General features: G+C 40.1%; 3 protein-coding genes across 7 annotated transcripts in view; 1 reads left to right on the forward strand and 2 right to left on the reverse strand.

Annotated features, from left to right (window-relative positions):
• Positions 1 to 207: 207 nt before the first annotated feature.
• On the reverse strand, positions 208 to 13,689 carry LOC121946917 (structural maintenance of chromosomes protein 1A). 2 transcript variants are annotated; one of them, XM_088082183.1, is made up of 27 exons: positions 13,285 to 13,689; positions 12,104 to 12,292; positions 11,538 to 11,650; positions 10,849 to 11,052; positions 10,278 to 10,516; positions 9,899 to 10,157; positions 8,879 to 9,019; positions 8,698 to 8,780; positions 8,506 to 8,605; positions 7,949 to 8,056; positions 7,617 to 7,802; positions 7,062 to 7,241; positions 6,746 to 6,892; positions 6,410 to 6,547; positions 6,208 to 6,324; positions 6,011 to 6,117; positions 5,761 to 5,902; positions 4,775 to 4,920; positions 4,525 to 4,678; positions 4,340 to 4,447; positions 3,250 to 3,406; positions 2,962 to 3,116; positions 2,677 to 2,828; positions 2,502 to 2,571; positions 2,251 to 2,361; positions 1,013 to 1,124; positions 208 to 603 (listed from the first exon to the last, which is right to left on the reverse strand). In XM_088082183.1, the coding sequence occupies exons 1-26, from the start codon at positions 13,391 to 13,393 to the stop codon at positions 1,044 to 1,046; spliced, it is 3,696 nt and encodes a 1,231-aa protein (XP_087938309.1). In that variant the 5' UTR covers positions 13,394 to 13,689; the 3' UTR covers positions 208 to 603; positions 1,013 to 1,043. The 2 variants fall into 2 exon arrangements, with proteins under 2 accessions (XP_087938309.1, XP_042347677.1); XM_042491743.2 differs by having other exon boundaries at positions 208 to 1,124; positions 13,285 to 13,688.
• A 257-nt stretch (positions 13,690 to 13,946) lies between these two features.
• On the forward strand, positions 13,947 to 20,170 carry ribc1 (RIB43A domain with coiled-coils 1). Its single transcript, XM_042491151.2, has 8 exons — positions 13,947 to 14,048; positions 15,035 to 15,253; positions 15,790 to 16,007; positions 16,105 to 16,219; positions 16,497 to 16,615; positions 17,226 to 17,462; positions 18,936 to 19,102; positions 19,751 to 20,170. Exons 2-8 carry the CDS (start codon positions 15,055 to 15,057, stop codon positions 19,830 to 19,832), a joined length of 1,137 nt encoding a protein of 378 aa, XP_042347085.1. The 5' UTR covers positions 13,947 to 14,048; positions 15,035 to 15,054; the 3' UTR covers positions 19,833 to 20,170.
• Positions 20,171 to 21,287: 1,117 nt separating this feature from the next.
• The window catches only part of l1cama (L1 cell adhesion molecule, paralog a), a 62,058-nt gene continuing 59,265 nt past the window's right edge, over positions 21,288 to 24,080 (reverse strand). For all 4 annotated transcript variants that reach the window (XM_042491480.2, XM_042491482.2, XM_042491481.2 and 1 more), the window contains one exon: positions 21,288 to 22,909. In XM_042491480.2, the coding sequence (XP_042347414.2) occupies positions 22,648 to 22,909 (262 nt within the window). In that variant the 3' untranslated portion in view covers positions 21,288 to 22,647. The remainder of the gene's footprint in view (positions 22,910 to 24,080) is intronic.

Here is a 24,080-nt window from a genome sequence, read left to right on the forward strand (position 1 = left end):
GTTTCAGTGAGAAAACTGAGAGCCTCTAAAAATAGTCTTGCATGGCAAAGCACAGACTCCCCCTTATGGAGTGGAAACTAATACAGCAAGTTGCATTCAACACTACAGGTTCAAGTAAAGGGAGAAAATTGCTTTAAACTGATGCTCAGAGCTATCATAAGTGCCACCGGCTGGCATGCTTTTACTAAGAATTAAAAGTAAACAAAATGAGCTTAAATAATTCAAATTTTATTTATTGAAGCAAAGCAATCAATAAGACAGACCTGACAGAATAGTTTTGCGTTGACTTTTCAATTTTCCTAAAGCCGATTCAAAATATCTCTCAAGGAAAATAGAGATTGTTGTTATTCATACATCCGTGTAACCTCAGCACATTTCCTTTGACATAATCTGATGACAGCTCTGACAAAGCTCCATGATCTCATTACAGCACCGCCAGTAGCAGCTCACTGGGGTTTTCTTTAGCCATCACAGACGGGAATGTATCCACCATACTGTAAGAACAGTTTCCTGATTAAGCTTTTAAAAAAGTAGCGTATGTAAATGCAAATACATCTTTCAGCTCACACAACAGATGACAGTCTCAGGCTTTGCAGCACACCACTGAAAAGAGAGCCATAAACAGTATAAAAGCACTGAGAACAAAAACTTGTTTCAGGTATATTCAGCACATTTTATCACGTGATACAAATTCTACAGTCTGTTAAAAAAAGGTTTATTCCTTCTCATTTTTACTTGATTATTATTTTTACCAATTATTATAATCACACTTGTAAGGCCAAATTAAGAAAGTGTGGGCTTTTATAAATGTACATACATCCTGGTTGTCGCTGTCTATAAAGAACAGCCCCCCCACAACTAAAAAAACTCACTAATTCACTACTCTAGCATAACCAAAAATACATAAAAACATAAAACATTAGGAAAAAACATGTGGGACCTAATGAATACATAATCTGTGGCTAGAGAATACATCAGTAATCCAGAGAAAAAAAGCAAATGAACGTCCAACCTGCCCAAATGCTGAGTTGGGAGTGCTAGCCCTATTCGTTCGGATTTGGGTTGGCATCAGGATACTGGGAGAGGTCGAAAGTCAGCACTTTGCTGATGACACAATCTCCTTGCTGTGAGTGGAAGAGAAAGAAAAGAAGTTAATACTTTTAGTAAATACAGCAGATATTTCCAACGTTCATTTATTTACGACAGCTCAAGATGCTTTGCTTGATCACTGATCATGTATACGTTTTAATGATAACTTATTCCACATCTATAATGTAACTTTTCTGTAGTATTTACCAAATTACCAGGAAAACAAGAGAAAATAAGGTCTGATGTTCCTTTAGTAAATGAATTTATGTTCCATTTTTGTTACGATTATTACTTTCCAGCTGTATAAAACAGTGCCTTCCAGTGATGTAATTATCAATCTCAGCACCAAATGGCCATCATCAGATTACAGTAAAGCCTCTGGGGGAGAGGGACAATATTTAAGGCTAATTCGGTGAAGCCAGCAGATATCAGGGCCAACACTTACTCTTCCTTGTGCCAGACATTTTAGGCTAATATCTATAAAGACATATCTGCATACGAATAGACTTTTTTTCCAAGCAAAAGCAATATAAAGCTAAGATTGCATTTAGATCTATGCAACATTACTCGAACTACAAATGAAAACAAGAACACTTCTGATAACAGAAACTTGTGCCTTTGCCTATAGATTCTGTATAAATATGCAGATATCTGTTTATAGAGATTATATAATTCATCACTTACCCTGACTTGGACCCAAATAAGTGGCAAAAAAAATTGATGGATATACTAACCAATAAAAAATGCATTCATTTATGTTAGTTAATTAAGTTTTTGCTAAAATGGACTCTTGCCCAGTATGGGGCACTGAGTTTCCTATCTACTGGATTCAGCAGTATTGACTGTCTGCCACAGGTCTGATGGTGCTGACTGAACACAAAAAGGATTAAACGGCACTCTGCGTGCACAGTCCACTGTCGCACCAATCTCACTTCTAGTTATTGATGTATAACATCTCCTGACAGCCAGCAAACAAATACAAAAAAACAATAACTATCTGCTGTTGAAACAGCAATTACTGTAAACTGCAAGCAAGGAGAAAAAAATAATGGCAATTTTTTGGAAACTGCAGATATGTTGTAATACTTAACGATCAAAGCTCCATGGCTGTAATTTAGCATTTTGCATTGTATTCTGTACAGACAATATTGAGAAACAAACCTCTGGATAAACGCCGATAAGTGAGTCTGCCTTGGTGTAGAATTCCTCCTTCAGAGAAATGACGATGGCCTGGAAGTTCTGCACCGACTGATCTTTGATGTAATTGGCCACCTTGACAGTACAGTGGGACATTACGAGTTGTAGTTTGTAATGAATGTAATGAGTGGCATTTATAAATAAAAATACAGCATTCAAACCACAAGCAGCACTGATAAAAAAGTAACCGAATCAAATATCATGTGAGAACAGACCTTGCCGATGTTAGTGTTGTCCAGAGCAGCGTCAATCTCATCCAGGACAAAGAAGGGGGCGGGTTTGTAGCTAGAGACAAGCAGGAGAAAATGTTAACACTATACCAACCTGCGCCTTGGTTGAGAGAACGGTGTGTAAATGAAGACAAAGAAGAAAAAAGCCCTGTCGTTTCACCTATGAATAGCAAAGAGCAGCGCCAGGGCAGCAACAGTCTTCTCTCCTCCAGACAGATTGTCCATCGGTCTGAACCTCTTTCCTGGAGCCACACAGTTATAGTTGATGCCATCCAGGTATGGCTCCTCTGGGTTTTCTGGGCCCAGGAAAGCCTACAGAAGAGAGACACACTCATTGTGAAACGTTTTGATACATAATATACCAAATCAAACAGTTAAAGTACATGATCTGTGACTTCTGTTTAACTGTCATAGCATAAATCTTTTTGTTCTGATTGAGGCTCACCTGGGCACTGCTGTTGCGTGAGAGGGCCTTGTAGATCTCGTCAATGTTAGTGGCCACAGACTCAAAGCAGTTATTGAATCGATCAAATCTTTCCTTCTTTATCTGCTCAAAGGCTTGCTTGGCCTTCTTGGCTCTCTTACGAGCAGCCTCAAACTCTGCGGGGAAAGACAAAAACAAAACCACAAGATCACACAGGAGTAACATTATAAACAGCTCTAGAAAGGTACTGTAAACCAGCATCACCCCCTTTCTCTGATCCCAGCCTCTACCATTATCCTCATAACTCACCGTCACTGGTCTCCTGGAACTTGTCCCTGACACTCTCGAGCTTCTCCATGGCCTTCATGTTGGGTGCGCTGATCCTCTGTAAGATACTCTGCTGCTCGTTCAGACGCTGCTGCAGCGTGTTTGTCTCGGCCTTGATCTCCTCCTCTGACAGTGCATCCTGTAGGATGTCAAACGGGATTAAATAAGTGTCCCTTCAACTACAGACATAACATTTTTGCTGAAAATGGCCTTTTCCTCTTTTGCAAATTGTTAAAGTCCAGATGAAACGGAAATCAGTATCGTGGCACATTTCAGAGTGAGACAGGACAGGCAGCCAGATACAACATGGGGAGGAATTAGATTTGATTGTTGGAAAGTGGGCGTGTCATAAGAGTGAGGCCCAGATGGTGTAAAGCCAGTGGGATAGTAGTATCCGTCATCTATGCTCCATGTAAAGTTAGCTGCTGACTGCAAATTGTCTAGTGCATAATTTGGAGCTCTAAAAGACTCCACTTTCCCAAAGTGAATAACCTTTAGCCATCTGGCCATTAATCACTCCATTTTTAGGAAACAAAGACACACCAACATTACATGCTATAACTAGATGGCTAACTTAATCTTAGCTCTGTGCAGCTTAAAGTTGGTGATTGATTAATGGGTGGATGTCATGATATCATAGTAAAAATGTGTTGGTACTAGCTTACGTAGCACACATCATATTTTGCTTAACAGGATGAAAACATAACTGTTTTTTGATATCAAAGCTAAACACACAAAATTGAGAGAAAAAGTGGCAACACAGGCTACATTAACAACACAACCCATTACTGAAACAAGAAAGGATATTTACTGTGTGCTAGTAAACAATAATACAAAGAATTATGGACCATTTTTTGCTCAAGCGCTAAATGATGATATTGTTATTTGGCTGCACAACATGGTCAGAGATGTCATCTAGAAAGGTTACATCTGCATTTTTAATATTATCTCCACTTGCAGCACTATGTGGAAAAAGCACGATATTAGTATTGTTACCGTCACAAATCCAGAGAGCTGACGTCACAAAATTTAAGTTTAAATATTAGGCAGAGGTGTCGTGTGGACAAGCTACCTTCAGGTCTTCAGACAGGTTGCTGTAGTCGATCTCTATGAGAGCCTCTTTAGCGAGAACACTGCTGGACGTCCTCTGGCTGCTGGACTCATCTGTCTGCGAGCTCCCCTGGAACAGCAAAACAAAGGAAGGATGTCATTTTCTGTTATAAAGGTTAGCACCTGTGTGAGTGTGTTTGTGTGTACCTCTCCCTGGCTGATGTCATCCATTGTTCCAGAACGAAGAGGCAGCCTGATGTCCTGCATTTTGCAGGCTTGTAGCAAGTTGTGGCGGTCGCTACGCTTCTGCTCCAATTTGGTCTCAATGGCCGTCACCTCCTTCTGGAGCTGAGTTAACTCCCTGAAAGATACATCAACAACAGATGTAGCACAACTCAAAGGTAATGTCTATATGACATTAAAAGAATTTAGTTTGTGTGCATTTGCAGCTACTGACTTGTTGGCTCCACCCAGTTTTTTGCGAATCTCCTCCATATCATGGTTTTTATCATTGACCTCAGATTTTTTGGTGAGGTGCTGGTTTTTCAGGTCCTGCAGCTGAGCCATTGTCTCATCGATGATCTTCATGTGTCTGTGCTCCTCCTGCAGGAACATAAGAAATGTGAGAAAAAGACACACAAGAATTAATTTGGTGTAAAAAGTGAGGTCGAACCAAATCACAGAGGAAACTACTTTGAGTGGACACAACTGTCCAAGGAAGATTAGAACTACTTTTTTTTCTCCTGCAGATTACCATCTAATTGACATTTGTATATTTATCACATGAATATAAAATAATGGAATGGACAGCTTCACCATTTACTGTGTCGGCTTCAGCAGTTCCCCCGTGTACTTTAGAAAACATAATGTTCCCTCTCTTTTTAAATCCCTCAAACCAGCTTATGGAATCTTTGAAACTGAACTCTCTCGGGGTTGCTGCTAATTTTTCTGCCTTTCCCTCTCCAAGGTGACCGAGCATTACCAATACACTTGACAATGACAGCTTCAGCAATAGACCCTTCGTTCACATTTGTTTTCTCTATCACTAACAGCCGTAAGCTTCGAGGACAGTATGGTTTTAAGAGAGAAAACGACTTTCTTTTTCCCATCACTATTTCAAAGTGCACCATCAGCAGCCTCAGGCGGGCAGCTGGAAGCAGACAGGTCACTACAAGGCAAAGGACAATGGGTGTAGAGTAACAAGACCATTACTGTCCTTTTTAAAATGTTTTTCTATATGTTGTCATGTATTAGAGGCCCAAAATAAACACTGTAAGCAGACTACTTGATTACAATAAGCTTTTCATTTAAACAGCATTTGTAAAGGAATAATTCTGTCCCAAGTTTTTCGATCCATATAAGCATTTGGTTACTGTAACCTTGATCCCCATAGACTGTTTCCACGGTGTAAGTTCAGTTTCATCTTTCACTTTGTGTCTTTACCTTCTTTAGTCGCTCTATTTCTGCCTCGTCCTTCTTGACGGTCTGCTCCCACATCATGACTTTCTCCTGGTCCTCCTTCAGCTGATTCTTCTCGTAGTCTACCTGGATACCCAGGCGGGTCTTCTGGGTCTCAAACTCAAGACTGAAGCAAAATGTGACGTGTCAGGTTAGAGAAAATAGGAAGCCAGCGACAGGTTGACCAACAATGTGGGAAGAGTTGACATTTGAACGGAGTCATCACTGAACTCACCGCTTCTTTGCGATCTCATTCTGCCTCTTCACCTTCTCCTCCTCAAACTCTCTGATGTTCCTCACTCCAATCTCCTTACAGAACTCAACAAACACCTCATCCTCCACCTGGAACACAAAAACATTCATAACAACATCACTGCAAAGCCTGATTTATAGACAGGCTTCTAAATGGAGCTCACTTTGTCTTAGTCTCACCAGGTTCATGCGGTCTCGCAGGTCGGTGATCTCCCTCTCACGAGACTGAATGATTCTTTTGATGTCATTGATGCGAGGTCCAAAGTTTGCCAGTTCACTCTCTAGCTTAGATTTCTCCTACATGACACAAACAAAAGAAGTTTAAGGCAGCAGTCACAATAATAATCAGGATGAGGAACACTGAGGTGTAGCAGGGCTGTACCTGCATGTTCAGGGAGAGGTGACGGGTTTTTGTCTGTTCCAGATCACTCTGGGAGTACTTAAGTCTCATCTGCAGACCGTGGGCCTGAGACTGCACCTGACGCAGCTCTGCCTCCTTCCTCTTGGCCTTCATTTGCTCCTGTAAAGAAAAACATTACATGGAAATTGTTGTGACAATCCATCAAACTGCAGTCAGTGACTATAGATCAAAAACAATTCTTATTTTGAGGTTGTGCTGGAATTGTCAACTACACCCCAACAAAGATTTTGACTCAAGTAGCTTTCATGATATCCTGATACCTAACATACAGAGAGGAGCAATAATAATCAAAGTTACTTTGAGCTCTTCAGTGAGTTTTTCTTTCTTCTCCTTGAGTTTGTCCACTGCCTTCTCATCCCAGCGCCTGGCCTTGGCCTTCAGGTCGCTGGCTCCTCCAGAGATGACTCCAGACTTTTGGAACAGAGTACCGTCCAAAGCTACCGTCTGGACACAGGGAGACAAGGGGACGTTAGGTGGCAGAAAAGACAAAAGTCACATCTACTAAATCATCAATGAGACAAGCTTAGTTTCCAATCCTTCCATTTTTATCTCACACACAAATTTTGATAACATAAGTAAAACCTCAGTTATTAAGCTGAGATAAGTCAAATACCTTGTGTCTGTATGGCCCTCCAAAAGCAATCCTTCGTGCGTCCTCTACGTTCTCACAAACCAGGGCATTTCCACAGGCATACTGGAGGGCTTTCTTGATGTGGGGAGGCTCATAGCGAATCACATCGATCACCAGTTTGGCTCCTCGCAGTTCTCGAAGTTTCTCATCTGTTGGTTTTACCTTTGATAAAACAAGACGAAAAGCAAAGCAAAGGGATGTTTTTTGAACTGAAGCAATTAAAAATTCATTGAGTTGTTTTTTTTAGTGCAATCTGAAGCCGGAAAACTGGGTTCTGATGTTAAGCAAGAAGAAAAGATGAGGAAATGAAGAGATTTGAGGATCCTTAAAAAATGCTTCAAGGCGAATTGCTGTTTTTTTCCCATTTGACGAGTGTAGCTCCACATCATGCTAGACACATTTTGTGTGCCTGACATAAACCTCCTCTTCCTTACGTTTATTGAAATTTGATGTTTTCACTGAAGATTGCTACTTTGAAACCGCATACTCTAACCACTCCAAAGATTTGAATCACCATCAGCACTTTTTAGTATTCACCTCGAGGTAGTCGAGAGGAAGGAAGGTCTCTGGCTCTCCTCTCTGCTCCTTGATGTACTGAATACAATCTCTGCCAGTCTTCTCAGAGTCAACAATGATGGCATCCATGTTCTTGCCCAACACTTTGGTCACAGCAATCTGATACTTCTTCTGAGTGGGCTGGCACAGGTCGATTAGACGACCATACTGCAGAGAGACAGAAGCATATTTTTTAACCAATCTGAGTATATTCATGCTGACATTAAAAGAAGGGAAGCAAAAAAAAAACCTGTAGCGCTGCAAGCAGAATAAAATTCATCATATTGTGCTGAATACTGTCACAGTTGCCTTACCACAGAGCCAGGGTAGAGTCTCTTGATACTCTCCATGATCTCAGCCTTGCGCTGCTGGCGACTGTTCTCCTGCCTGTCAATTCTGGCGTCTCCCAGCTGCTCCATTACCTACAGCAAAAGCCAATAATAATGGGATTTGTTATAGACTTTTTTCACAGCTGACATTTTACCTCTCAAATGTACAGCTGTGACTAATAACATTATCAATAGGAGTGTTAGTGCCAGGCCCCTTGTTGTGCATGACGGCCCACGGGCCTGGATAACTGGCACACCTTGCCATCATTTATTTTATTGGTCACACTTGTGCTTTTCTCTGGTATGTGGAAATGTCTGCAGTGAGAAACATCTGTTGATTCACGTGGGAGACATTTAGTGTTCTCCTGCTCACTTTCAGGGCACAGGTTAGCTACAAATGCTATGTAGTTATTTTTGCATTGTAAAACGTGCAATCATAGACGCAAGATCTTCCAAAGAATAGTCTTCAACAACTACATCCACTCTTAGATGACATTATTTGAATTCATTCACTTTTCTTTGCCTGTGTGAGTATTAAGCACCTGGTTCAGCTCCATGTTGATCTCATCAATTCTCCGCTTGGCCATCTCCACCTCCTCGGTCAGCTCCTCCTCCATGCGCTTCTGTTCATCCAGTGACTGCCTGAGGTATAACAGGACAAACATAATTAGAAAAACCAGAAAATCAATAAGCTAAACATATATATAAAAAAAACAAACGTAAGAGCAGCATACCTGCTGGTGGTGATGTAATCTTCTAATTTCTCGATACGTTTTTGGTTCTCCTCAATTTCACGGATCTTCTGTTTGATTTTGGCCTGAAGAGAAACAGCAGAATATATTGTTGAATGCAATCAATTCAATTAAAATCAATTTTGTCTGGCAAAGCCAAGCCTGTCAACATCATCTTATTTACCTCCGTCTCCACTTTCTTCCTCTCCTCCAAGTCGAGGCGGTCCTGATCAGCCTTCTGGTCACGGTTGAATTTCTCCAGCTCCTGTGCCAGAGTGGCAGCGCGTTTACTGGCCTCCTCCTTCAGACGATGGTACTGCTTGACCTAAGGGGGACAGAGAAACAGCCTAGTATGCATAGCCAGACCTTTCTTGCATTGTGCCAAAGCTGGAGAAGGTCTGGCTGAATCTATAATAATTTGGCATCAAGGAAAAAAGACACTCTGGATTATTTGTATTTCTTTAAACCAATCACAATCATATTTAGGGGTGCTAAGGCGGGGATGCAAGTGACAGCTTGCAAAATAGCATGGGAAGGAAATTAGTTTCAGTGAAAACTGAGGCCTAGCATTAAAATGGCTAAACCACTAAAAAAGAAAGGGCCGCACAAAACATTAAAAGATGTTTTAAGATGTAAGTTTCTAACTCAGAGGGCTGTTGCTGTTTCACAAAAAATGCTAAACAAAGTGTAGAGATAGATATGGCTATGCTGTACTTGTTTCACATGATGGGAATTTTGAAAATGTTAACAGACCTCCTGAGATAGGAGGCCCATGGCAGGCTTTATATCCACAGTCTACATCCTGTGTGTCAAAACTACACAAAGCCTATCTACGCTGATAAAGACAGATCTGTATTTTGAGATCCATCTGATTTAATAACATCATAACAACAAATCGAGAAACAATTCACACACCAATTTGCATGTGAGCAGTATACCATCATCTTTATGTCAAATCACTGAATGAATTTTGACACACTAAGCCTGCTGATGGAAAATATATAGTTTTACTGAACACAGTTAGTCAGATTTTTTACTGCAGTCTTTATAGAGCATACGCATATCCCTAAATAGCACCAATGTACCAGTAACAGTATTTCAACTGCATAAATGAAATAAAACTCTGTAAATAATAAATTATTGAATCATAATAAATTATGAATCAAGGGGGCCTTAAATATGTACAACATTCTAAATATCAAACCTGGTTTTCCTCCAGGGTGAGGTCCTGGCCTTGGCTCTGCGCCTCCTCTTCCATGCGCTCCTCAAACTCCTGCTTGGCCAGCTCCACCGCCCTCATCTCTTTATCAAGCTCATCCATGTCCGCCTTGCGTTTCTTATACATCTTCTGGGCATTTTGCAATGACTTGCGTGCGGCCTCGAGCTTCTTGATCTTGTGTGAGGTGTTTTCTTTGGCCTTAATGTACTGCGGCCTCTTTTGGTTCAACTCGGAGTCTTTCTCTCTGTGGGCAGAATCAAGTGTTAAACAAAGCCATTGGTTTTAAATGGCGATAGTAACAGTAGGTCATCTGAGAGGTACATCGAGTGAGCTGTGAGAACGCCGTCATGACATTTTCACTTACTTGATTTCTTTTTCAATGGTCTGCTGCTCTCTCATCAGCCTGCCCAGCTCCTTCTTCTTTTCCTTCAGCTCCTCCTCCACATGGTCCATCTTTTTGCGGTCCTTATCGATCTCCTTGTTCCGCTGGCCCAGCTCTTTGTTCAGCTTCTCAATCTCAGTCTCATTGTGGTACAGCTTGAAGAGCTGCAGCTGAACACTGGCCCTGGCCACTTCGTCTTTCAGACGCTGGTAACGCTCAGCCTTGAGGAATGATGGGATGAGACAGAAAGATAGATAAGATGGTGATTTGTATGATGATGACCTTTATTTAACTTTTTAAAAGTGTTATGGCCAAAATAGGCTGCAATAAGTGTAGGTTAGAGACAAATTACATGAGACATTCAACACAAAATTTACTTCAGAGCATTATAGGAAATTAAATTGACAAACAAGCATATCTTAACAACTAAACTTTACTGCAAGTCAAATTCTTCTCACAGGACAACAAAAAGTCAAAAAGTTACACTGAATATTACATTTCTAATTCATGCAAGACACAAATGCACAGAAATAAAAGTAATTTCAGTACAAACCTCCTCTTTCTCTTGCTTGGCTTCTTTGCGCTCAGCAGCAATGTTTTTCTTACGATGGTAATTGAACTGTGTGTCTTCCTCTGCTTTCACCATTTCCTTCTTCCTGCGGTCGTACTCCTGCGCCAGCTCTCCAGAACGTGAGATTTCCTCAAACAGAGCTGTGCGCTCCTTGGGGTTCTTCATGGCAATAGACTCCACAGCTCCCTGCAGGGAGAAGAAGCAGGGAATAAAACTACGGTTACCAACAGCAGCTTCCAATGCCAAGTTACCAGATATTCATTTATCACCATAACATTTATATTTGTGTTTCTGCTGTAATTGGCCAAGTCACATTCAGTCCTGCGATACCTGGTGGGGGCATATGCTTGCAACACTAACCAAGCCACAAAGAGTACTGGAATAAATGAAAGTACAGCAAGTCGACTAGCAGGGCGGTTTGTCGCAAGAATTACTTTTAATCATCAGTGATTCAATATTTTTAAACAAAAAAGCACTTTTTACATTTGTGCAACTCCATCTTATGAATACAAGAAGCAACTTCAAATCATGGTGAGCAACAGTTAACTGTGCTGAAATCCCTGTAAAGTACAATCGTCTGAGAGAAAACATGCGGCTTAGTACAGAAGAAATATGAAAGAACATCAATGAATAAAATTCCCTTAGTAAGGTTTTTAGTTTTTTAGTCTCACCTGGAAGACCAAGAAGTTTCGAGCCTTGATCAGAATGCCAAGTTTTTCCAGCTCCTCGCTGTATTCAGGGAGGCCCACCACCTTGTTGTTGATGCGGTACTCAGAGGAGGAACCTGATGAACACACATTTAGGAAATAAACATCACAACCATTGGCTTATCAAAAGCACACAAAAGATGGCTGAAAAGGTCTTTCATAAAACCTGTCAGAGACAACTATCTTATATTAACATATATTTGCATAATGTGTGTTCCCCAAGTAGCTTTGATAAAGACAAAAATAAAGATCCAAGCAGAGTTTGATGTCTGTGACGACAGGCAGGATTTTAAGGGAGTGCTTCACAATGTTTAATATACGGCTGCAAATATAAATAATAGATGCAATTACCAAATTGCTGGAGCTACTTTTTTTTTTTATAAAATTAAAAAAAAAAAAAGTAACTCCAGAAAAAAAGTTTCACAATAAGTGACAGAGAAAAGTCATTAGACTCTGCTTCATTTCACACGGATAAACATTAATGAAACTGAAGCACACATTCCAACATGACTGTGAATGGCAGTACACACCAATGATGGCCCTTGTGAAGGCGCGTTCCTCCCCATTATCTTCCTGGTACACCATGCTGACAAAGGCTCTGTTGGCAGCTGGCTTCCCTACGGGGGCACCGTGGATCAGATCCTTCAGAGTCTTTACACGTAGGTTGCTGGTCTTCTCTGCCAACACGAAGCTGATGGCATCCATAAGGTTGGACTTTCCTACAACAGCGGCATTCAAATTTTTAATAACCTATACAAACCTAATATGAAAGCACAGCATATATACATGTGAGTTACCAGGTTTATATGTGTGTGTACATGTCGCAATATTGCAAATACGAACAGAACCTTTGGTAGCATACTGGAATAATAACATAAAACGTTTTTTTTAGTCTACTAGAAGCATTTTTCTGCTGTAAAATCTATTGAAAATAGATAAACAGACTGCAAACTTTATCTCATTAGATAAAAGAAATGATGAAAAAGTTTTCCTATGGGGACATAAATTGCAACTGAAATAAGAGTAATATATATCAAAATACATGTTATTGCAACACTCAAATATCTCTCAAAAGGTGTTTATAATCCTAATAATATTGTATTGTGAACTAAGTATAATGATAATATCATATAGTACCAGTTTATTACATACACTTGTTCTATGAAGTTTATCATCGTGACTATTATAATGTGCAGTTTTTTGTGTACTTCTTGTGTGTTTAGTTTACCCTTTGTTAAAGAGGTTTTGTAAAAACTGCAGTTAAAAGGAGGGGTCTTTCCAAAATTTTGATATTTTCCAACGTAAAACCATATGTGTATTAGACTTACGCTATACATGTTGACAAAGATGATGAATTATGCTTAAATAGCTTAGCAAAAATGTGAAAAAAAGAAAAGTTTGAAACAGACAACATAAAGTTTGATCATACACACAACAGATTGTTTGTTGATTTGACTGTTGTGCACACATGCAACTCTGTACAAGTTAATAGGCACGAATCTTAACACAAGACACGTCGCGATAAAACAACTGTGGGATAGTAAAGTTAAACGACGATCAATCAAGCTGCTGTCCAACAAGTTAGGCATAAATTTGTGCATAAATCATTAGTTGTGAGATCTAAAGACAGCGGGTCATTTCTGCACTGTTTACCGTTAGCCAAAGCTAGCAAGCGCTTTGCATTAGCCGCGCGTTTGCAATCATAACATACCAGATCCATTGGGTCCGATGATTGCAGTGAACTTATGAAAAGGTCCAATGATCTGTCTTCCTTTATACGACTTGAAGTTTTCGATCTCAATCAGCTTTAAATATCCCATCTTCGATGTATTTGTGCGTCTGTTCTGAAAAAAAACTGCAGTAAACGTTAGCTAACACAATGTTAGCTAGCTGATGCTAACACCCAATGTTTGCCGAACAAGCACTCTCAAAGACGAAAATATGCACGCGAATGAATGAACCTGTCTGTCCAATCTACTGCAGACCTGTGCACATGTCACATTATGAAGTGCATGTTTAGTTTAATAATCTTAACAGCTTCATAATCTTAATCAAATAGACGCGACGCGACTGTGACAACAATGCGCCATTTTACAATCCAACAGGAAGCCCCCTCGAGCGCGCGAGACACGAAATCTCGCAGTTTATCGCGAGACTGACTAGTCAGAGTCGCTCTCACTGACTTAACATAGTGCTTATTATTATAACTATTTCAAAATATATACATTTCATAATATATTATGTTAATTTCAGAAAGCCTTTATGTTTTGTACAAGTTTTCCACCACCCACTTTTGTTATTTTTTTCAAACAAAACGCAAAGAACGCAGCGTCAAACTGGGATGACCACGAGTTACCATGGTTACTAAGGGCATCTAAACACAACACGTTCCGACCAGCGATACAACCTCGAGCAACTTTAGTCTTAAATCCCAAAATTAACTGAAATAATTTGGGCGTATCTGTGACGTCAGAGGTAAGCGATGCTTTAGATCTGTGATCACCGCTCAAAGGAAATACAGCTGACACAAAATAATAACGTCTTTGATAGATAGATAGATAGATAGATAGATAGATGGATAGATAGAAAGAAAGAAAGAAAGAAAGAAAGAAAGATAAACAGACAGACAGACAGAGCACCTCTTTTCCAGAGCAGGTGCACAGCCTACATAACACAAACGTGTAGGACAAATTGGCTACAGAATGCATAGAAACACAAGAAAACCAGAATTAACCCTTTGAAACCTGGAGGACATCATTTTTCTTCTATTTAAACCTTTGAACCCTGAGCCAATTGGTGCGAATTCTGTCAAAAACGACAATAAGTAAGTTGGTAGGAAATGTCACTTTTCCCAGGTTATTTCCTGATTGTTTTTTTCCTTTTCTTTTTCCCCCCTTTTAAACTAAATCGGAGGTAATTTTCTTGCCTTGTTTTTTTTTCCTGTCATTGCTCCCTCTTTACCATGTTTTTGACAATCAAATAACTACATATTGAATTTCAAATCAAAATTTAGGCTACTTATTCAGAGTTTGTATGTCTTGAAACTTGCACATATGTCCTTATGCATCCAGAGGAAATTGGGATAAAGTACTGGTGGAGTGGCAGATTTGGGTCATGAGTGCTACAGGGATAGGATGATACAGTGAGATAAGCGGAGAGTAAGAATACCTGAGTTTGCTGGCTAAATGAGTTATCTTCAGCAGTTTATTTTTATTGGTGACTGTGGGCATGTGGAAAAAACAGGTGGCAACATACAGTAGAACTGCTTTTATGGTGCTTGGATACAGGAAACAAAAAGAAGATGGGTTTGTACTGACAGGTGGTTTAATTTAAGGATGGCTGTAAGTCTTTGTTGATAATGTTTGTTTGTGTCCATGGTATGTTGATTCAGTCTGAGGTTATTTTCCAGTGTATCAGCCATAATAATCAGTGTTGTAATTGTTTCTCCTGCCTCTCTCCAGGCTCACAAGAAACTGAGAAAATGTACAAAGTGGATTTGCCTGTAGACCAGCCCATAGAAAAAGCTGTGGAGAGGCGAAAGTGTGCAGAAACAGCACGCAAGGCCAGAATCTTCAACACTCGGCTCCGTGTGATGGGCCTCGACACTGATGCTCTCAACAAACAAGTCCAGGAAAAAAAACATCACCAAAACATGGACATGCAACGGGACAAAGCTTTTGGTAAACTATACCCATAATAGGCATCTTTCACCTATTAATAGTGAATCCCATAAACGAACATTGTCTTGAAATCATCTCTGTCCACCACACTGTAAAATCTGTCAGGTTAATCTTACTTAAAATAATCTTGGAAACCAATAGCCTTGAAAAAGGAAAGTAAATGTAACTATTAATCTTAATTTATGTTTACTGATCTAATTGTTCAGTTTACTCATCATTTAGTTGTATTTACTTAATTTTGTAAAGATGTAACTGAAAAATGACAAGTAAAATCGTCTTGTTCTTTCTTGGTTTTAGCAACTTCAGTAAACAAAGTTAGTCTGACTTTACTTGATCATGACAAAGAGGATTTCACCCATGATGAAATTAGGAGATCTGCGAGTACTGTTTTGCTTCTATGTTTAAGAAAACACAAATATGACTGACTGGTTCACAACCATCAGAATACAGATATATAGCACAGTAAACTGGTTTACTGAAGATTTTACAGTGTAATGGGTATCATCACAGATGTCTCTATTTTCATTGCATTGCAGATAAGCTGAGAGAGCATCACGATGAAGCACTGATGCAGCAAGACATTGATGAAAAAGAGAAGCGAGCAGCTTTGCACTCCGACCTGACCCAGTACTGGGCCACTCATCAGCGTAAAGAGGACTCACGAGATGCTGATCTCAAATGTGGCCTGAAGGGGGCATTCAAGTTCACCATTCAAGAGGGTGAGCTGGGGCCTGCAAGTATGACACTCTTTCAGGTAGGTGTTGGTGTGCATCAAAAAACTGTGGAAAATGCAACAAATGGTTAAATAAATAATCCCTCGCTTGAGCACTGTGTTGTCGTTTCATGTTCAGGGAGAGGATATTGGAGAGGAGCAAAGGAGGAGAGAACAAATGAAAAAGACAAGCAGAGATCTGCAAGCTCAGAGGGAAGACAATGAGAGAAGGCGCATGGGAGAAAAGCACAGAGGTGAAAAGAGACACACTCTGTAATCACAGATGAGCTGACACGCTGTACGCTATAGCCTCTGTAAATCACACACAAGCTTCATGCTCTTCTGCACAAACAATCACACACTCCCACGCACAGCTCTTATTGCCAGGTGGCATTGATGGATGCTCATCCCATAGAGCCGTTATGTATGAGTGTGTCATTGAAGAGCTTTGTAGAATGGGTAATGCAGGTGTGAAAAACACACATCAGGTGATTTACAACTTGTGTGTGTGTGTGTGTGTGTGTGTCACAGAGATGCTCTTGAGCAAAGAGCTAGTGCATCAGGACCTTAAGGGGGTTCAGCTACATGCACTAGAGGAGGAGTGTAGGAAAGCTACCCGCATCGCACTTGACAACTACAATCAAGCTCTGGTACAGTACACGCATGTGCATACACAGATGGACACACAGATGCACACACACGCCACCCGCTGATATGGATGCTCCAAAGCAAAATCCACTGGGGTTTTGAGCTGTGGCATGAAGTTCTCAGGTGGGGTTTGGAAATTAAAATAGCTAATTGAAAATGTTAAGTGATGCGTGCACACACTTGCTGCAGGAAGGTGGCCATCATATTAGTTGGTGCTGAGCATCATGGATGGTTAAACTGCTTTGATGTATGCGTGGGCCCTGTCTGTTTTTAAAAGCCCCCATTTAGCTCACCCCTCATGTGCCTGAATGCACCCGGCTGAATCCTCCATTGGGAGGCATCATTATGAATCCTTCAGGTCATGGGATTTTTTCATGACAATTATGTGGTTTTTCTAATAACCACTCACATGCACGATGCACACGCAAATACGACTGACTGAGTGGATCCCTCAGGAGAACATTCATCACATGGCTCTTGACTCTATGTTAGAAGTAACCACAGATTAGAGGTTGGTTTTGTGAAGCTTCTGCTATTCTAACCACCAAAGGAATAACAAGTGAACTGGCCCTGGATCAGTGGTAAAGCCTCACCATGCCCTGCTCCCCACAGGCCGCAGAGCGAGCAGAGAGACTGAAGAAGCAGCACATGCGAGAGGAAAGGGAGAATCTTGAAGAGATACTGCACACTGTAACATCCGACATGATGACAGAGTGTGCAGAGGCAGCGCAGAGAGAGGCAGGGGGAGGGAGGCCAACCCGAGTTCTGATTGACAGGTGGAGAGGGATGAGCCCTGAGCAGCTGAGCGCCATCCACAGGGAGAGAGAAGAACAGCGTCTTGAGAGACAGGTACCGGAGTCACTTTAAAACAAAATGCTACTCTAAACACAGGGCGCCGTGAGCAGTTTATCAAGCCACATCTTACTCTGTTCCAAGCTTCTCTTCTGTTCTGTCTTTCTGTCAAATCCCTTAAAAACGGTGGATCCAGACCTCTTAACGTATGACACCTTTAAATTAAACCACATGTGGGGGACAAATTGAAAGATAACTTCTCATCAGAGAGATAACACACACACACACACACACACACACACACACACACATATATATATATTCCCATTGTTTAACACATTGGTCTAAATAAAGTGCTGCGGGGATAATGTTTTCCTGTATGCCAACCTGAAACCTAACGTCGCCCTGGTTTCCTCTTCAAAAAGCCTATGGGATTTTTCCATTTGATTATGGATCATTGCAGAAAATAAACTCTGTGGCAAACAAACGTTTATGATGTTTACATGATTTGTTCAGCAAGATAATCTTCACAATTAAACACCACTGTCAGGATTTTTGAGGCCTAAATGTAATCGCCAGAAGTAAAAAGCTAATGTTAGGCTATAAATGAACTACAGCACGGTCACATTGCAACTACAGCGAGGCTATAAAGCCGTGTTCAGCGTGATGACACTCTGAAGTCTCATCAAGCCATTTGCTAGCAATTGTCTTTTTAAAAGCACATTAGAGCTTCAGAGTTTGCAAGTGGGTTATTTACTGATGCATTTTATGTTGCGAAAGTCTCTTAAGCTTATGTTAACCACAGACCTTATTTCAGGCTTCTAACCAAAAACTTATACAAAAACCCATAGACTTTGAGACAAGGGACCTGGAGGTGCTGAAATGTTAATGGACTTATGTGTTTTATGACTGATTACTGGGGTTCTCTATGTCCAACAGCCAATTAACCATTCAGTGACCCTTTGGGACCCTTATGGGCCTGAAATCATTATATTTTTCCAATAATATATTCAGGCTTTTCCTTTAATTTGTTATCCATCTCTTTGACTGCTTGTAAACCTCTCTTCACAAGTTACATATTTCTAAAGGCTGTGACTAAAGAGGCATTAATCCTTCTAAGTATTTTCAAGCTGCATCCAGCATTTCTCTAGCTTGGCCTGTCGGTCAGTCTAAACAAATGTTCCCGCCCTTTGGGAACTATAGTCTTTGCCCTAGAAAGTGGAAATTTGGCATGGAGGTCATAGTTATTGATATATGTACGTACATGCTTGTTAAAAAGGCCTTAGGTGACAAAATCATCTGGTGCTTTAAAAAAGTATGAAGAAGAGAGGCAAAAAATAAATCGAATTTTGTGTAGCAGAAATATGTATTTTTCTGCTGTCTTACTCTATTATCTTTTAGCCTTTTGGTCATGTCCTAACCTCCTGATTGATAGACCCTCCATCATAAGAAAGCATGAGAAACACACTTTTTAAACCCAGTATCCCACACAATAGTTTTCACCAGACCTTAATTTCTTGCTATCTTTAGAGACAACTTGATGCTGAGAAGATTCGGGATGCAGCTTGGGATCTCAACCTCCTGAAGCTGTCCAGAGAGGCAGAGGAGGAGGAGTGGAAGGCAGAGGAGCTGAGGAGAGAGACGAGGATTCAGACAGACTGTTACAACAAGCAGCTGGCCAGAGAGCAGCAGGCATAGTGAGCACTGCACACACACACACATACACACGCTATTCAGGTTGCAGTCAGCAAATGTATTTTGGGTTAAGGTGATAAAGTACTTCAATATATAATCCAGATTTAAAGGAATACCTCCTCAAAATGACCATTAGTATATAAATTACTCACCCTGCGCTACACTGAATTTGGAGTAAAAGTGCTCTGCACTTAACAGAAAAGTATATTGAAACATTCATTTACAAACTCCCTCCAAGTCTCATCTATCCAGTCGTATGTCAGTATTTCCCAAACAGAGAGGCCTATCTGGCAAGAACTGAACCAAGAGTGAATCTTTTCTGTGCTCTCTTCAAAGCCAGACTACACTGACAAAAACAGTAATTATATCTAGTTTAACACAAGAGATGCTGGAGTAACACTGACGCGATTGATAGTTTGTTTATGTAATTGTGTGACTTTGGTGAATCCAAACTAACCATTTAAATCAGCAAAGTCACATAACAAACCATGATTTCAATTCATCAATAATATTTATGCTTTTCTTTACCATTGCAGCATAGTAGGTGAGTAACTGTAACAAATGGTCATTCGGGTGGGTGATCTATTCCTTTAAATAACCATTTCTGGAAAGTTACTCACTGTGTGTTTATGTGTGTCTCTGTGTCCCAGTCAGGAGTACCTGAACAAGAAGCTGTACACCAACAAACCCACCAAGGACTACTTTTATCAATTCAACACCAGCTCCCGCTGACCACCACACAACACACACAGGCTGTGACAATGTGCAAATAAAATCTATTGATTGTTATACTCACACAATGTGAATTGAATTCAGATTAATCAATACTCGCTGCTTATTTCGAAGTGACACATACGCATTGACTTTAGTGGCACATACTGATGACAAAAAAGGGACCATTTTTTTGGTACAGATTGTTCCACGTATTTTATTTTTCAGTCATAAATCCAGTTACAGCGGTAGATTCATAATGCAGTTACAGGTATAATGGCCACCCAACTCCTGCCGTTCACCCATGATACATATAGATGCGATCAGTCCCATTGTGCACCCCACACACCACAAAGAGACACATCTACATGCCGGCAGTGACACACACTCCCTGCCCCTCCCCTTTCTCTCTTATTTTCTCTCATCCCTCCCCTCCTTCTCAGGCATTGTTGTTTAAATTCTGTCTGCTTTTTGTCTGGGTTCTGAAGTAGCTTTTCTACATGAACCAATTCACTTCTTTTTTTTCAAATTTTTTAAAAATTAAAAAAAGGGGGAAAAACAACAGTGAAAAAGCAAAGAGCAGCGTCCTCAGCTTTCCCCTCGACACATGAAAATCAAAGAGTGAGTGGCAGTCGAGTGAGTATCTGTGTGTGTACACTCATTCCTCATTCAAAGCTAACATTTGCCCCGAACACTGACAAACACAGATGTTTAGCAGCAGATAGTCAAGTTAGAATATTGGCATATTTTGTGTCATTCATCGCTCCTGTATGAAAATAGATTTTTTTAAAAGCTTTATTTGTCCTGAGTGTGTCTGTAACTAATAACAGGGAGCTTACACACACCTCCTTCAGTGCCACGAGCCCGTCTAGACATCCCGCACACTTTACCTCAGGGGCTGTCAGGCGGTGTTTGGCCAGTGTCAAGCTTTTATTTGAATAGGGAGAACTGAGGCAGCAACGTTGCATATAGGTTTCTCCCTGTGATATGCACAAATCGGCTCCGCCTCTCACAATGGCATCAGACAAAAACTCCACAGATATTCACTGTGCTGCAATGCATTGCAAGATGGTTATCAGCATAAATGCAATCTTAGCCTTCATTGCAATGGAACTACTACTATCACTAAATGACACTAATGTACGTTTTTTGGATTTTAAATGTTTGCAAACATCTACAGAACAATGTGGATTTTTTTTACTTTTTATTTTTTCCCTTGAACCATGATTTTTTTTTTTTTTTTTGCTATAACAGCCAAATCTCCAAAATCATTTGTCAAAAAATGGGAATTTTTAGCAATAGTACAAAGAAGGAAAACTTGCAACACTTTAAAATTAAGTGGTTTCAAACCTGCACATTTTTCACATTTTTATATCAAACATGGTTGGGTTCATCAAAACAATCTTTAGGGGTCGTATTTACATTCTGTGGAGAAAAAAAAAACGGTTCATCTCATAACCACTCTTATCTCTCCAGTACCTTGTAAGCTCAATTTTTTATTTTAATCAGTAGCATGTAAATACAATGTCTGCCCAGCTCTGAAAAGAATACATTCTCTGTGATTGATGTAAATACCAACTGCTTGCTTTTATTATACATCAATTGGCAATCATTATCGCCTGTCTGCAGTATCAGCTTGCATTGTCTGAAAATAAAACATGAGTGTTTGCCCACAAGAGACTCCACTCTCTGATCTGTAAATAGACATAAATACTGCTCCTCAAATTGTTTGTGAAGTATGAGATGGACAGGTATGAAAAGATTGTTAATTAGAGACAACAATGTTTTTTAATACAGTGTAGAAAGAGACAAGGACACGTATAGAAAGCTACACATAGGTCTCGACAAAAAAAAAATTATAATTACAATATCATTTCCAATAATGACATTACACTTCTGGTGGGAAGGCGAGAGAGTAATGACATCAATCTGGTGCTCTATGCAGACCCAGCAGGCACAGGAACTTATAAGGAGCATGTACATATCTATAATACTGTATTATGGCTAAATAGATAGATGTAGATGCAGCTATATACACCAGATGCTACTCAGCATGTTCACAGCAAGTTCCCCTTATGCATCCAATGTTATTTATAGTAAGAAACTTGGCTTCACTTAGTTTCAATGAAAACATCTTGATCTGTGGAATATGTCAACAAGGAGAAGTTTTATATAAATAGAGTAGAAAACAATATGAAAAAAGTGATGATATAAATAAAAAATGGCAGATAATGAACGCATTTGTTAAAAAAAATGTAAAAAAAAAAAAAAGTCACTGGAAAGTACAATCGAATGGCATAAGACGCACAAATGTGCGAAATAACATAAGGCATGATAAATATCTAAGACTTTTTACAGCAGTGTTTGCTGTCTGTCTCCCCACACTTATCTCTATAATTATCCTCCTCTTTCAACGCACTACTCTGCATCTCTCTAGGACCACACCTAAAATCCCCCTGATATTCTACCTATACAACATTCTGTCTTTTATCTTTCTATCGAGCGGCCTGCAGAGAGAAAGAAAGAGAAGAAAGGGAGAGAAATGAATGTTAGTCATTAAGATATGTTGTAAACTACACAGATAAATGGAGGGGTCAAAAGACATCATCAGGTCAGTCAAACTGGTATCACATTGTCCACTACTTTGGACACTCCTTTGGTCAAAACAGTCCAGTCGATCAGATGACTGCCAGGGGCATCTGAAGAGTCAATACATTGATTGTATATTAGTCGTTAAACTACAGATCAGCAGGTCAGTAGGGAACAGGTACATATGGGCACATACTGTATGTGTTGACATGTTTTGGTCTGATGGCCCCCGGTGGATGTTTGGTGGTTAATCGAGGATGGTGACTGAGTTGGGCATGCCATTGGTGGCTGAGGAGATGGTGGTGGGGTTGAGCGGGGAGATATCTGGCAGGCCATGCAGCACCTCTGGGCCCTCGCTGGGCCGACTGAACTGGCTGACCAGAGACTCGTCCATGTTGAGCTCAGTGGTTATGGCACTGCTGCCGTTGAAGTCAAGGTTGTCCTCGCTGCACAGCTTGCTCTCCTCACCCAGAGATGGCAGGCTGGCTGTGCGCTTCTCCTCAAGGTCACTACAGTATGTGAGAGCACAGAGAAGGTCAAAAAAAACAAGCACTATCATAAGGCATGCAAACAATTAAAGGTCCAGTTTGTAGGCTTCAGTGGCATCTAGCAGTGAAGACTGTAGATTGCAATCAGCTGAAACTTCTACCAGTACACCATTTCGAAGGTTTTAACCAGGAGCTGAATTTGAACAGGGTGATTTAAACCAGTGAAAACACTAAAGCAGTTTCATGTTACCAATCAGTGTTTTTCATATGCTGTTCGTCTTGTCGCAGAGAAGTGGCTAGCCCAACACCTTAAAAATTTTAAATAAAACAGTGTCAGTTCAGAAATTAGTGCTTCTCTGTTCAGCTCATAGCAGTAAGGCCGCTAGCCAAGCACCTGCTTCTGTGTGCTGACCTATTTCTCTGATAAATTAAGATCTAGACAATCAGGAGGTGAAAATACAAAAACCCTATCTAAAGCCAGAGTTTGGTTTTTCCATTCTGGGCTTCGATAGAAACACAAAAGTGCAACATTATAGACTCTTGGATGAGGACCTGTTCCCTATGTTGATATCAACAGGATAAGATAATGAAAACATGATTCTTATTTTTAGGTGATTATACAATATAGAAAACACATTTATCATTGTATATTCTATTTTTGCCAATATAGCCCCCTAAATCCTATATACTGGACCTTTGATCTGGTCACATCTTTAATCAGCAAGCTTTTCCTCAAAAAACAGCCTACTATATGCAAATATTAAAATACATCATATACAAACTGCAACAAGTACACGATTCATTCAGTATTCATTCAGTTGATAGCCGGTGCATAATTCTTAAAATAATTTTTCATAAAAACAAGAAAAACTTTATAAAATGCTAGAATTTCGTGATCTTACATGATCTTACAAACTTAGTATTACTGGCATTTGGATGAACAAAACAAGACCTTTGATGAAGTTAACAAGGGCTCTATGATATCATGATGAGCATTATTCACTGCTTTCTAATTATTTACAGACCACATGATTCATGAAAAAAATAACCAGCAGATTACTTGATAAGGGAAACACAAGCAGCCCTACTACAACACACTACTTTATGATTATACCAAATACATATATCACAGGAAAGTCAGCAGATAAGTAAGACATTGGCATGGGATAGTAAATAAGAGGTTTCGGATTGC

This window comes from Plectropomus leopardus, chromosome 9 (genome assembly GCF_026936395.1).
Source record: "Plectropomus leopardus strain MGB_pleo_1.0 chromosome 9, ASM2693639v1, whole genome shotgun sequence".
Lineage (NCBI taxonomy): Eukaryota > Metazoa > Chordata > Actinopteri > Perciformes > Serranidae > Plectropomus > Plectropomus leopardus.